Source organism: Zootoca vivipara, chromosome 4, assembly GCF_963506605.1.
Source record: "Zootoca vivipara chromosome 4, rZooViv1.1, whole genome shotgun sequence".
NCBI classification, from domain to species: Eukaryota; Metazoa; Chordata; class Lepidosauria; order Squamata; family Lacertidae; genus Zootoca; species Zootoca vivipara.
The window spans coordinates 75,742,048-75,756,408 of record NC_083279.1 but is presented as its reverse complement, the minus strand read 5'-3'; the positions used below and the strand labels follow the sequence as shown (position 1 = coordinate 75,756,408).

The following is a 14,361-nucleotide window of genomic DNA, read 5'->3' as shown; positions in this document are numbered from 1 at the left end:
TATTTTGATTGTTATTTCATACTTTGAAACTGAAACATGCACAGTAGGATGTTCTGTCTGTTGCACAAATTCTTGTATTTTATTTTTAGCTTTATGTTCTACTGCACAGTTGTCCTGAAACCTTTTATTTTTGTCACTGATTTATTTTTGCAGCAAATGTTTACTCTAATACAGATAATCTAGTTCTTTTATTAGCTAGTGAAAATGGATCATCACTTGTGTGTGTGTGTGTTGTGTGATATTGAATATATTAAGATCGATGATGTGTCCTTACAGGAAAAGGGGTTGAACCTGGAGTCAGAAATTGTAGCAACTTATACCAGGGACAGGCGACCTCTGCCCCAGGGTCTGAATGCAGCCCTCCAGAGTCCTCAATCTAGTCCATGGGACTTTCCCTAGGTTACATCCTCTTCATGGGCCACATATCTCATGCTCCATGGCCGCCTCAAATGCTTTTTCCTGGCTGGAGTTTCTTTAAACTTTGATAATGTCTCTTATTTGCTTAGTTGAAGGATAGATAGTTATGGATTTGGGTGGTTGGGTAGAGACCTCTGGCATTTGTGTGACTGGAATGTAACCTACTGTACGCATCCATTGCTCTAGCTACTTTTGCTTCTAGAAAGTTGCCACAAGAGAATGTATCCCTTAAGCTGAAAAGCATTCCCCACTCTTCCTCTATAACAGGGCGGTCCGACTTTCCATACCAAGTGGCCCGTGAGAGTACTTTGACATAGAACCTCCTGGCCACACACTGCATTGTGGGGCGAGGAGCATGGCCAAAATTTGAAGAACCCCTCCAGCCTTCACACTGTTTCCCCAAAGCTGGGGAAGCTCTAACGTGACTTTGGGAAGAAGGCTGGAGAAGTATAGGACCCTATCAGGGGACCTCAAAAGCCCAGTGTCTTGCTTACCAAGCTTTGTAAATGCGGTGTGAGGACTGGAGGGGGGAACCAAATATTGTTGAGGGTCGCCAAAAAAGGCCTTGGGGACTGCATGTGACACTCGGGCCGTGTGTTCGACTACTCTGTTCTAGAACATAAACATTAATTGGCCCTTTTCCACAAAGGGGATTGAGGGAGGTACAGTTATCACAGTAACCTTTTCTGATTTTGTATTTATTTCTTCCTCTGCAGGAGTGTTGTAGTGCCAGTGAAAAAACCTCCTCCTGGAAGCCTAGCTGTGACCACAGTTGGAACTGCCACAGCTGGAGGTGGAGTCCCACCCAGTAGTACACCTAATATATTTGCTGCTACAGGAGCTACACCAAAAAGTATGATTAATACAACAGGTATTGTCCTTAGATATTTTTGTGAATCTTGTCTTTTTCTTTCTGCTCGTTTTTGTTGGTATAATTCTGTTATCTTTTTTGTGTTTGAAGTACTTCTGTAGTAAGTGCCTCCAAGCATTCTCACTCTCTAACCCGGCTCAGGCACAAGATTATCCCCAGCTGAACCATTTTGATAAGCAAACATACTGCATTTTATATTGGATATGTCGGTTGCCTGCAAATTTCTCTAAGAAGCCTCAGAGTCCCTGACTTTTTATTGATTTAGTATAAGTCGTCTTATGCTTGAATCTACCTGAGTAGGCATATATATATATATATATATATATATATATATATATATATATATAGAGTTAATTGCTGCCATTTCTCTCATTTCCCGTTTGAAATATTTACTGAAAATGTTGTTGTATGGGCTTTTCAGATGTTTAATAACATAATTGTTAATCAAGGGCCCTATACACATATTTCAATATAACTGTGGATGATTGCTTGCTCTATGCTAGCTGCATTTTTGGTAAATTATATCCTTTTCCTTCATGTCTTTTCATTTACCCTGTATGTATTATATGTCAGTTGCAAACATATGCCAACAATAATGTCCATAGTAATTTTAGCCTGTTCTAGGCAGCTTTTCTCAGTACATCCAGATGCTGCCCAGCTTATAATATTTCCTAGGGGGGTTTCTTTCAACCAGCGCATAGCACTGAACAATTTACTGCAGAGTGAAGATTTCAATTTAGTCATTTAGGATGCAGTTCTAGTCACACTTTCCTGGTAGCAAGTCATGTTGCTGTTGATTACAGCAGAATTTAAATTGCGTAAACATGCAAAGGACTGTACTATTTGAGACATTTTCTGTCCCCCAATTCCCCTTTTCTGCTTAATGTAGTTTTGTGTGATACTGAAAATGTTTTGTAGGTTTTGGTGCTTTTTTAAAGAGAAATCAGATTGTATTGCTGAGTTAGAGTAGTGAATTGTCATATGGGGATGACAGTAGTTTAGACCTGGATTTTTAATTTTAGTATTTAAATCATGATGAATATTTAAACAACAGGAATCGGTTGGGAAAATAGTATTTGAAGGTGAATATTTCTGAGCCCCCTTTCCCGTCATTTGGATTGTAGACTCTTGTAGATTAAGTTATCTTTACCAGCCCCTCCTCAGTACAATAATTTGATATTGAGTCCCCCTTCCCCCATGGCAGTCATTACATTGTTATGGGAGGAATTTGAAATATAAATATATAGCAATAAGTTAACCTTAGGTTGTGAAAGGGAATAGATTTAATCTAATGAAACTTTTTGAGTACTTTCTGGTTGAGTACATTCAGATGGATCCAGACTTTAACCCAGGGGTCCCCAAACTTTTTCAGCCGGGGGCCGGTCCACCGCCCCTCAGACCCTGTGCTGGGCCGGACTATTTTTTATTTTTTGGGGTGGCACAAGGACGCCTGCCGTGCCCCACCCCACCCCATGTTTCTCTCTGGGTGCGCAGCAGAGATAGAGAGTCCGGAGGGACAGAGACTCCATTTTCCATTTTCCAGAGTTGTTGAGAGGCGGCTCAGCCCCCCACGGGTGCACCTCTCCCTCGGGTGTGGGGTCATGGAGGGAAGACTGGGGGTGTTGGTTCAAGGAGGGAGATGCTGCCTTCAAGGAGGGAAGACTGGGGGTGTGGGTTCAAGGAGGGAGATGCTGCCTTCAAGGAGGGAAGACTGGGGGTGTGGGTTCAAGGAGGGAGATGCTGCCTTCAAGGAGGGAAGACTGGGGGTGTGGGTTCAAGGAGGGAGATGCTGCCTTCAAGGAGGGAAGACTGGGGGTGTGGGTTCAAGGAGGGAGATGCTGCCTTCAAGGAGAGAAGACTGGGGGTGTGGGTTCAAGGAGGGAGATGCTGCCTTCAAGGAGGGAAGACTGGGGGTGTGGGTTCAAGGAGGGAGATGCTGCCTTCAAGGAGGGAAGACTGGGGGTGTGGGTTCAAGGAGGGAGATGCTGCCTTCAAGGAGGGAAGACTGGGGGTGTGGGTTCAAGGAGGGAGATGCTGCCTTCAAGGAGGGAAGACTGGGGGTGTGGGTTCAAGGAGGGAGATGCTGCCTTCAAGGAGGGAAGACTGGGGGTGTGGGTTCAAGGAGGGAGATGCTGCCTTCATGGAGGGAAGACTGGGGGTGTGGGTTCAAGGAGGGAGATGCTGCCTTCAAGGAGGGAAGACTGGGGGTGTGGGTTCAAGGAGGGAGATGCTGCCTTCACGGAGGGAAGACTGGGGGTGTGGGTTCAAGGAGGGAGATGCTGCCTTCAAGGTGGGAAGACTGGGGGTGTGGGTTCAAGGAGGGAGATGCTGCCTTCACGGAGGGAAGACTGGGGGTGTGGGTTCAAGGAGGGAGATGCTGCCACATTCATTCAAGGCAGTCCAAAGTGACACCATTAATTCTTTATAATACAGTATTGCTCTAAAAACAGATGGCAAAAAACTATAACTGTACAGTACTGGTCTTTGGCGTCTGGAGAGGGGAAGGGGGAACTTTGTATCTGAAAGTTTAAAACTGAATTTGATCATCATAAAAAACATTGGAAGAGACAAATGGCTTTAGCCATGTTTCATGGGGAGCCCTACCTGATTCCCGTTGAACTTACTGCAAAGTAAGTGAGCTCTTAGCCTGGCACTGAGAGAGTGGGGGAGACCCAGCTGCCTTAAGAGATGAATGAGGTAAACACCAGGATGAACACACACGCACGCACACACACACACACAGCGGGAGATTGATATTTTGGGGTCCTAGGGCAGATTAGGCAGGTCTCCTTTGTTGCTGCCCAGGGCTGTGGAGCCAGGAGGAGAAAAGTCAGCGGAGCTGCCTTTTGGACTGGGCTCTGGGCTCTGGGGCTGAGGAGCCGAGGCAGCTGAAGCAGCCCAGCGGAAGAAGCTGAGTGGAGGCAGGCGGGGCGAGCCAGGAGCTCCGTTCAGAGTCCCTTAAAGGCGCAGCGCCGCTTTTTCCCACCGCCTTCCTGGGCACTCCCTGGGCTCCTCTGCCTGCTCTTGAAAGCCCGAAAAGGCTCCTGTCCCGCTGCTGGCTCTCACAAGTGCAGGCACAGGAGCCGCAGTTGGGGGAGGCAGCAAAGGGGCGGGGAGGAACGAGCAGCCCGGCTCCTGCCCAGCTTCGCTGCTTTAAAGCGAGCTGTGGAGGAGGGAAGGTTTCTCCTCCGGGCTGAGAGGCTGCGCTGCGTCTCTCTTCTTCTTCGAGGACTCAGCGCTGCGCCTCCTCCTTTCCCCAGCCCTGGGTTCCGCTCAGTCAAGCTTCGCCACCAGCGCACGCACCGCAGGACCAGCAAGAGCTGTGCATGCACTGGTGGGTGAAGCTCGACTGAGCGGAACCCAGCGCAGGGGAAAGGAGAAGGAGGTGTGGCGCTGAGTCCTCGGAGGAGGAGAGAGACGTGATGCCACTAGCCTAGATGGGCCTGCGTGGAGGAGCAGCGTGAGGAGGAGCGGCCACAGGCGGCGCCCAGGAGGAGCCTGTGCCATGCTTCCCTTCCGTGGCGCTGCTGCTGCGCTCAGTACAGGCGCAGGCTCCTGGCGGCGAGGAAGAGGTGACGCAGGGGGGTAAAATGGCTCTCACTGGGATTTTTTTTTAAAAAGTGCATAATGGCCATGCCGATCCCCAGACCTTTCGCGGGCCGGATTGGGAGGCCAATTGGGCCGTATCCGGCCCCCGGGCCGTAGTTTGGGGACCGCTGCTTTAACCCCACTGAAATTTTGACTAGTTTAAGAGTGTGACTAAAGCATGATTAATGTAGGTTAGTTCCCAGCTCCTTATCATTGTTTACTTTTTGTCTCATAAGCTATTTGTAAAAAAATTAAGTCAATAGTTCCTGAGTTATGATGTTCAGAAAATATGTTTATTTACTGTGAAGTTGATGCATTGTTTTTCAGACTGAATGTACTCTATTTTGGGGATAGGTGCAGTGGATTCAGGATCGTCATCGTCATCGTCATCCTCTAGTTTTGTGAATGGTGCTACCAGTAAGAACCTACCTGCTGTTCAGACAGTTGCACCAATGCCAGAGGATTCAGCTGAAAACATGAGGTATAGTTTATAAATTATTCTAGGAGGTGGACCGGTTGGCAGTTTCTAGTGGACCACCTAAAACCTGCTTGTTACAAGAATTCTTGAACAGAGTTCTGGGCTAGGTAGATCTTTGTTTCATCCAGCTAAATGTCCTATATGCCCATAAGCAGAAATATAGACTCACAATCAAGATAGAATAGTTATACATTTATCAGTTGAGAACCTTTGATTTGCATTTTTTTTAATTTGGCATTTTAAAGGACATTGAACTCTTAATATTATAAAATAAAAGTTAGACCATGCATAACGGAAACCAGCCTACTCCTTTTTCTCAGACAATTAGATTTGCCTTCATATATTTTCATGGAAAACTGGTATATAAATTTAGAAATAAATAAGGTAAAAATGAAACGTATAAAATATTCTGTGGAAATTGGGAGTTTATGTTTGTGCTTCTCAGTGCAAAGGAAGTGACTAGCAAATTCCAGTTTGGCCAAATCTGCTCCATAACTGAAACAAAATTAAAAAATTCCTTCCAGTAGCACCTTAGAGACCAACTAAGTTTGTCATTGGTATGAGCTTTGGTGTACATGCACACTTCTTCAGATACTAATGACAAACTTAGTTGGGTCTCTAAGGTGCTACTGGAAGGAATTGTTTTTTTTGTTTCGACTATGGCAGACTAACACGGCTATCTACCTGTAACTCCTCCATAATGTCTTGGAGACAAAAAATAGGTGGAAATAAAGTAGGTTAATATTATCTTCAAATGTAAGCTGGTTGTCATAAATATCAATTGTTATTGAGATCAGGACAAGAGGCAATGGACTTAGGTCACAGGAGGGTTAAATATTTATGATGATCTTCCTGACAATTGAAAATGGATCGTGTTGCCTAGAAAAAATATAGATGGGTAATTGTAATTGGAGATTGGGTAAACATTTCTCAGTATAGAGAATCCTGCCTTGGTTTACATAGGGCTGGACTACATGACCAGCCCTCTGTACACCAAGGCAGAATTCTCTATATTGAGAAATGTTAGGAGCTCTATCATGGATTGCACTGTATCATAGAAAAAATGTATTTCCCCCCTTCCCAATAGATCCTAACTGGCTGATTTCAGAGGGGATTTTAGTGCAAATGTTACAAAGAGATTAATATATTTTGCACCTTTTTTAGGTTCACTGAATGTGGGAAAAGGGTTACTGCAGGGCAGATGGCCAGCTTCCATTGAAATATAATACAGTGTATAAAACTATGTTTGTTACAAGCTGCTCTTGTGTGTCTTGATAGCCAATCAAATTTTATAAAGCCTATCCATCTTAGTCAAATAACTGTAAAAAAATATGAACGGATTATGTGCCTAATTTTCTCCTTGCTCACTGATCAATCTAGAAAAATGTCCTTTATTAGCAAGTCAAATATTGTGTTACAGGCTTTTTGATAGTCCATTTGGAATGTCGTCTTCTGGCTGGCTCTCTTGGATATTAAAATAGCTATATTGCTTAGGGGAATAGTCTATTGATTCCCACTTTGTGATTGTTGAACTGTATTTATTTAAGCATTAATTTCAGAAGTGTGTTTCCTCTGTGATTAAAAATGCTAATAAGTAGAAGTTTCCCCTATGTTTTCTTACGTTTTCTTCTATTTCACCATTCAAAATGTAATTGGATTTTACATAAAACATGGTTTTCCATAAGTATATATTAAGACAACCTTATTTATTTAAAGATTTCCCTCTTCCTATGGCCTCTATACTGCACCGTTGCATTTAGTTTAAATAGCAAAATAATCAATTTCTAACCTCAATTGCTAAACCCCATTTCTATGTCTCCAGAGATATATTAAATCTATTGTGCATGTTGCATGGGCTAAAAACCCTCTTCCCTACGTGATGAGTTGTACGTAATTCTCATATTTATTTTTGTTAATGCCATTTTTAGATTGAGAACACACACAAACCAAAGAAAAAAAACAATCAGCAATCAGCATAATTCTTTATCTTTCCCCTTCTGCATTGTTTTGTGATCTCCTGGTTTTTACCCTTCTGGTAAAAATGACATTGCTTTTGTGAGCATGTTACAATGAAAACAAAATGCTTCTGCAGGAAGATAAAATTCCAGTAATGGCAAGTTTTATATATGTGCTTTTAATTTGTTCCCAAGGGAAATTTTCCAGTAATCACAAAGAATACAAGCTTTATATCTATTTGCTTGGTTGGATATCCCATGAAGGGCCAGCCTAGGAAATTTTGCCACTTGAAGCAAAACAGAAAATGGGGCTGCCCCCACCTCTTCCTCCACCACCGTCCCCTCTGCCTCCTCTGCTGCTGAGGCAGCAAGCAGTGTGCTCCTGGGGGCAGATCTGTCTCCAGCTTACGCCATGAGGCAACTGCCTCTCTGAGGCTAATTGGTGGGTTGGCCCTGATTCCATGTATATCTTTCCATATGTTTTTATAACAACTGAGTAAGCATTATTGGGTGGGGGGATAACTTTAGGATAGGCTTTGATAGCTGTGACAGAATAAATGCTCAGTACAACTATGTTGGAGAAAATATACTGTTGGTCCAAGGTGATTAGGGGGCCCTAGTTTATTTTCCAAAATAGGGCCCCTGCTCCCCCCAAAATGAATGCATGAAATGAAGTACCACAAAATATGTCTTGTGACTACCAAAAATACTCCATGTGTGTGTAGTTTCGCAACTCAGCAAAACACCTGCAAAACATTTATCAACCTTGATAAACAAAAATAAAATACTCTGAGCATGTGCAGTTCCACATTTTAAATCCACTTTGTTCATCCTTGTTTTGCTCATTTCCTGCCTTGACCCAGTCACCAACTCTCAGCCTACTCTTCTCCACCTGATTGTTGTTAAGAGACAGAAGGGGGTCTAAAATGGATGCAAAAGGGTACTCGCTTGCATCAAATGTTTGTTTCTTTAACCAGAGTAATGTATCTTTGTACTATAAAACAAAATATTTTTCTCTGGGACCTCACCCCTTCAGATTAGTATGGCTCCAAGGCTTCAATCTGGCTTGATTATTGTGTGTAAGCCCCACTTGTGTTCAGTTGAGCTTATTCCCAGGTTGGATTGATTCCTAAGAGGAGTTAGTTTAGGCCTGTAGCCACTGGAGGTCGGCCTCCATTTAAATTGTTTAAGTTTTACAGGTTTACCTTTACAGGTAAAATGTTTAGGAAAAACATACATCCTGTGTTTTCCCTAATTGCACAGTGGAAAAATAAAACCTGCTTCTATTTTCCTAATGGCAAAACCATTGTGAATAGCTAACAGGATTTAAAAATGTAATAGAATAAGTTTAATTCTGTTAAATAATAATTTAATTGTGTTAAAAGTATTATTTGATTTTAAACCCCTCCTTTATAAATTGACTTTGAACATAGTAGGCTGCTTGTAAGTTCTGTTTTATTTGCAGCAGTACCGACCCCTTCACTATGAACCTTTCCACCCTAACCTCACAAAAAAGCCAAGGCTGAAATCTTGTACCAACCTCACTTGGAGCAAGCCCCTTGCTTCTCAATAGACATGTATTTGCTTCTCAATAGACATGTACACCATTTTATTGTAAGTTTACTATACATTGAATTCTTCGTGAGAGCCTGGACATAAGTGCCTGCACAGCCTCTTTGCAAAGTTTTCACATTTTTAAGTTACAAAATGTAGGTTTTTAGAACTGTGGAGACCCCAAGGGCTTGGAAATGGGGCAGAAACAGGAAAGAAAAATACAGGAAAGGGGAGGGGAAAACAGCAGGTCTTAGTATCCCATGGATTCCTATAGCCTGGCCCCAAAACAACACCCATGTTAATCACAGCCCTGACTTCACTGATTTACTAAAAAGTCTGAAAGGCAGAAGCAGTGGAGCTAGCTTATCTCTCAGAAATTTCTGAGAATTGTGTATGCACAATTTGCTTAATAGTCCTCATTCTAAGAGGGCTATAAAACAGAGTTGTAGGCATGAGCCCTGGTGCAATTGCTTCATGTGCACCATTATAATCCAGCAGTGCCTTAGCCATTTTAAAGATTGTTCTTGTAAGCGGTGGAATAGTTGAGTCCTGTAAGATGATTAAAAAAAGATAATGCTTACATTTAAGAGACTGTGTTCATATTAATATGCTCTTTCTGGTATGACATTGCAGTAGTGGAAGAGAGGTGGCTTGGGCATTTCCCCTGCAATATGTAGAAGAACCGCCCTGAGATCTGTGGGTATAGGGTATAGGGCAGTATAATTAATAATAATAATAATAATAATAATAATAATAATAATATATAATATAGATAGCCTTTGGTGTGGATTGGTCTTCTCATTTGAATTCTCAACTGCACTGGGACCTGGCTCGGTATTGAGTTTAGTCCTATGTTCTGCTACTAGAACTGCCTACTAACAGAGGCTAAGCAACTAAGTTCTGGGCTTATTTTTATAAGGCCACAAACCTCGAGAGACTGCAGTGGCTCACCATATGGGGCAATGGTCAGCAGTTCCTGATAACATCTTGATAGCTTTGGGTCCCAAACCAATCTTCCAGAACCATCTACTGTGGTTGTCACATGGATTACACGCCCCCCTCCCCGAGTGGAATGCAGTCTGGCCTTTGGTAGATACAATGCACTCACATCTATTTATGATTCTTAAATGTGCAATAGTTGTTTTATTTTGTTTTTATGTTAGGGTTTCACAAATGCACCAAAAACTATCCAGTTGTGATGAGCTCCTATATTCAAGGTAAAAATAAATTTCCAGTCCCGAAAAAAGCATGTGAAATCTTGGCCACTGGGGATCCAGGACAGAGTTCAGATATTAAGAGAACAACATTATACAGTTTTTGAACTGTCTAGGCCAGTCCTGGGTGGTTATGCAAACTTGTGGTTCTGCAAAGATGACCAGAGAGCCTGTCAGTTGTAGTTGTAAATAAACTACAACTGTGCATCATCTGTAGTTCTGCTTTAGCTGTCCTAAGCATACATAGTTTCTGTGACCTGCTATATCATAAAAACATGTCAATTGGCTTTGAATTTATAGTAGATAGCTTATGGGAAGTGGTGCAACTAGTTAACTTTAGACCCTCAACTTAACAGTGTTATTGGGACCCCTTTAGATGCTCATGTTGACACTGGGTCTGTTTGCCATCATTGTCTCCTCATCAGTTGCTCTCTAGCCAGGCATTTGGGGCCTCACCTTCAGCCACAAAGTTCAGCCCTATCTGCACCACTGTTAATAGGTAGTGGTAATTTAAAGTTGCTTTCCTTTTTATTGGGTTAAAAGCATACAAGTTGTACCTAGCCGTGGCTATTTTTGCCATTATTAATAAATTATTTGCATTTATTAGTTATTTAAACAAATAACATAATGAAAAGAAGCCTAAATATGTCCATCTCCAAGTTGGTTAACATTATCTATTTAAAGAAGCAGTTCATGCCATGTTTTATTAACCTTATGAATGATTGTATTCATTTTGTTATACTATATATATATTTGTAATCTGCCTAGAACACATGGAAAAGAAGAAATAAACTTTAAAATTAATGAAATTGTGTTTTCCTTAACTACTCATTGCTTCTCCCTCTTTAGTGTTTGGTAATATTTGTACAATTCATAGCAATTGGGGGGGGAGTGGGTAGAGACAATACAGTATGGGGAAGACCTGTAGCTCAGAAGAAGAGCATCTCCTTTGTATGCGGGTGTTCTCAGGGGAAAACCCTGGTATATCGAAATAAGGCTGGAAATGACCACTGCCTGAAATCCCAGAGAGCTACTGCCTTTCAGTGTAGAAAAATTGTGCTAGATGGACCAATGGTCTGATTTGGTAATAAGGCACTTTCTACATTCCTTCCTAAGTTCATATGTCGGACAAAAAATAACGTACTTTTTGGCTGTGACTTGCAAGGACATCAGACTATAAAATGAGAATAGAAACTGGACATACGATGTATACACTGCATAAATAAACCAATAATTGATGACCCAATGTTTGAAAGGTTATTTGAATGTGACAGTTGTAATAGCTTTGTCATGTTACTTGTAAAGAATGCAAAATTAAGTTAATTTGGCTCCCAGTACGTTTCCGAGCACAATTCAAAGTGTTGGTGTTGACCTTTAAAGCCCTAAATGGCCTCGGTCCAGTATACCTGAAGGAGTGTCTCCACCTCCATCATTCTGCCCGGACACTAAGGTCCAGCACTGAGGGCCTTCTGGCAGTTCCCTCATTGTGAGAAGCCAAGTTGCAGGGAACTAGGCAGAGGGCCTTCTCGATAGTGGCGCCTGCCCTGTGGAACGCCCTCCCAACAGATGTCAAAGAGGAAAACAACTACCAGACTTTTAGAAGACATCTGAAGGCAGCCCTGTTCAGGGAGGCTTTTAATGTTTAAGAAATTAGTGTATTTTAATGTTTCTGTTGGAAGCCGCCCAGAGTGGCTGGGGAAACCCAGCCAGATGGGTGGGGTATAAATAATAAATAATAAATTATTATTATTATTATTATTATTATTATTATTATTATTATTATTATTAATGTGTACATTAGAAACTGTGGGATTTAAACATTTGAACAAGTTAATAAACCATTGCAAACTCTTCTTTAAAAATAGTACTGCCTGAGGTGGTGGTGTTGATGTTTAAAAAGAAACCTGATTGACAAGTTGAAATGGTCAATGGCTGATATGTTTGTGTCTGACACAAGATGTAAAATGCTGGCCATGGCTAGGTTCTTGGGTCTTTTGACTGCTAAAACAAAAATACCTCTGATGGGGATGGTCTACATGCACTTTCCCAATGGTACTGCTTTACTTTAGCATAAATGCCAACTTAACTGCACACTCCTGGGCACATGCTAAAGAAAAGCCCAGCATTTAGTCAAGTGGCCTAAGAAAATCAAGGCTGCAATCCAGAGTACGGTTTAACATGAAATGGGTGCAACTGAACTTGGGAGGACTAATTTCAAAGAAATCATGACTAAGGTAGAGTGTTTTCCCAAATAAAGTTTAGCACTCACGCAAAAAAATGGATTAAACTTTAAATTGCTTATATGTTATAAATGCATCAGTATGAAGGGCAGACATATTTTAATTTATCCATATATTATCTCTTTTGAGAAAAACAGAAAATGATAGATTCTGATTTATTTAGTGTATATATAACATATTATGATGCAGGAGGTTTTGTCACTTTGGTGATACCTGTGTTGCTGTATTAGCTTAAATTATTTTAATTACTGTGAGTGATATCTAGCTAAGTAATACTTAGTGTAGACCCATTGATTTTAACTGTGGATATGTACATTCCTCAAATTCTGGGAAGCATCAATAAGATGTGTGATATCTTGCGTTGCTTGTATTTCTAGACCCAATGTACTTTGTTTTCAACAGTATCACTGCAAAGCTTGAGAGAGCTTTGGAAAAAGTGGCCCCACTCCTTCGGGAAATCTTCGTGGATTTTGCCCCTTTCCTGTCTCGTACTCTGCTGGGCAGTCACGGACAAGAGCTTCTAATAGAAGGTAATACTTTATCGTTATTGTTAATTCTTTTAAAGAAGTAGAGCTTGCAATTATGATATCTCAACCAAATTTTCAGTTCCAACATAATTCATATATACTATCCGATGTCTATGCATTTTCCATCTTCACATGTAACATTGAGCCAAACTGTGGCTTAGTGCAAACTTGTTGGCTCCCAAAGAAGAGATTGCAGCTGCTTTGTTCTACCCTGTCATTGGAAGCTAGGCCAGGGTTCAGCTTTGTGTGTTGTCCCAACTAGGATTGTGGTTAAACTCTCCTCTCACTAACCACTACCTGTGGCAGTACCTCTGCACCCAAACGGTCCATGACAGTCAATCACCACCAGTTCAGATCCTATGCTTGTATATGTGAAAAATTGATTCCATCACTTTACACATTTTACCACCCAGTCTCTCATCTTTCACAGTGACTGAAAAAAACACACACACCAACCAATTACACTTGAGAATTCATTGCTACCAGGGCAGTTAATGAAGTAACTGAGTATCTGCTCATCTTTGCTAATTATCTCAGTTAACTTTTATATAGAGATATATTGAAATAGGCCTTCTCAAGCACTTGCAGCAGTAGCTGATAATGTAAAAGAAATCCATAAAGTAAATTTTATTATAAATTTCACAGCAGGGATATATTTTTTCAATTGCATACAGTGCTAGTTCTGTCATAAGCAGAAACAACATGTGGATTCTGCTTACTATGTGTATTCTCTATAGCTCAATGGAATTTGATGCATATGCTCTGCAGGGCTTTTCATTGTGTTACTTGATACTGACATAAGAGATGTGTGCTGAAATGGCATACCTGAATGTGGCTTTCTAGCATCTGTACTCTCTAGAATACTGAATGCTTCCTATACAAAAAAATCTTGTTTAGTTAAATATACCTGAAGAGGTGCCATATTACATAAGTATGCCTGCAGTCAGGTTCAGGGAATGATTGAATGTGAATGATGAAAGGTTAAAGAGATGCTCACAATAGACATTAACATGCTTGCATTCCAGTGGAGGCAGTGCTCAGGGTCTTGACAATTTCCATGTTATTTGGCAGAATATACTGTTTGACAAGAGAGATTGGGCCGGGGGGAAGAAGCGCTACACAGGAGGAACTAAGCAGCAGCTGTTACCACAGGATTTTGGGGGTCATTTTGGTCACAGCACAATCAGCTTCAAGCATTGTCCCATGTCCAGTTAGAGACAGAAGAATCTTTGTCTGCTGTGCATAGGAGCAGATCTCAACAATCCATTGTAGTGCAGTTGCATCTGATACTTGAATAAACAGACATACCTAAAATCTGAAAGATAATGTGTCTTTTTATTTATGACTTATAATTTGTATATTTTATTTTAAATCAGTAGGTTATTTTGAACTTCAAAATCTTGTTTGTGAGGTAGTGTCCAACACAGCAAGAAACTGTGGTCTCAATATAATACCCAGAAATGTATACACATTCTGTTCTCTCCACAATAGGGTGGTTGGTACCCATTGGGGCAGAT

At 41.4% G+C, this 14,361-nt stretch overlaps 1 protein-coding gene across 9 annotated transcripts in view; it reads left to right on the top strand.

Moving 5' to 3' along the window:
• The window catches only part of NBEA (neurobeachin), a 354,996-nt gene that overhangs the window by 112,893 nt on the left and 227,742 nt on the right, over nt 1–14,361 (top strand). For 4 of the 9 annotated variants that reach the window (XM_035114666.2, XM_035114659.2, XM_035114658.2 and 1 more), the window contains 4 exons: nt 1,134–1,288; nt 5,231–5,357; nt 10,027–10,080; nt 12,720–12,847. In XM_035114666.2, coding sequence (XP_034970557.1) covers nt 1,134–1,288; nt 5,231–5,357; nt 10,027–10,080; nt 12,720–12,847 — 464 coding nt within the window. The remainder of the gene's footprint in view (nt 1–1,133; nt 1,289–5,230; nt 5,358–10,026; nt 10,081–12,719; nt 12,848–14,361) is intronic. The other 5 variants (XM_035114663.2, XM_035114662.2, XM_035114661.2 and 2 more) reach the window with 3 other exon arrangements.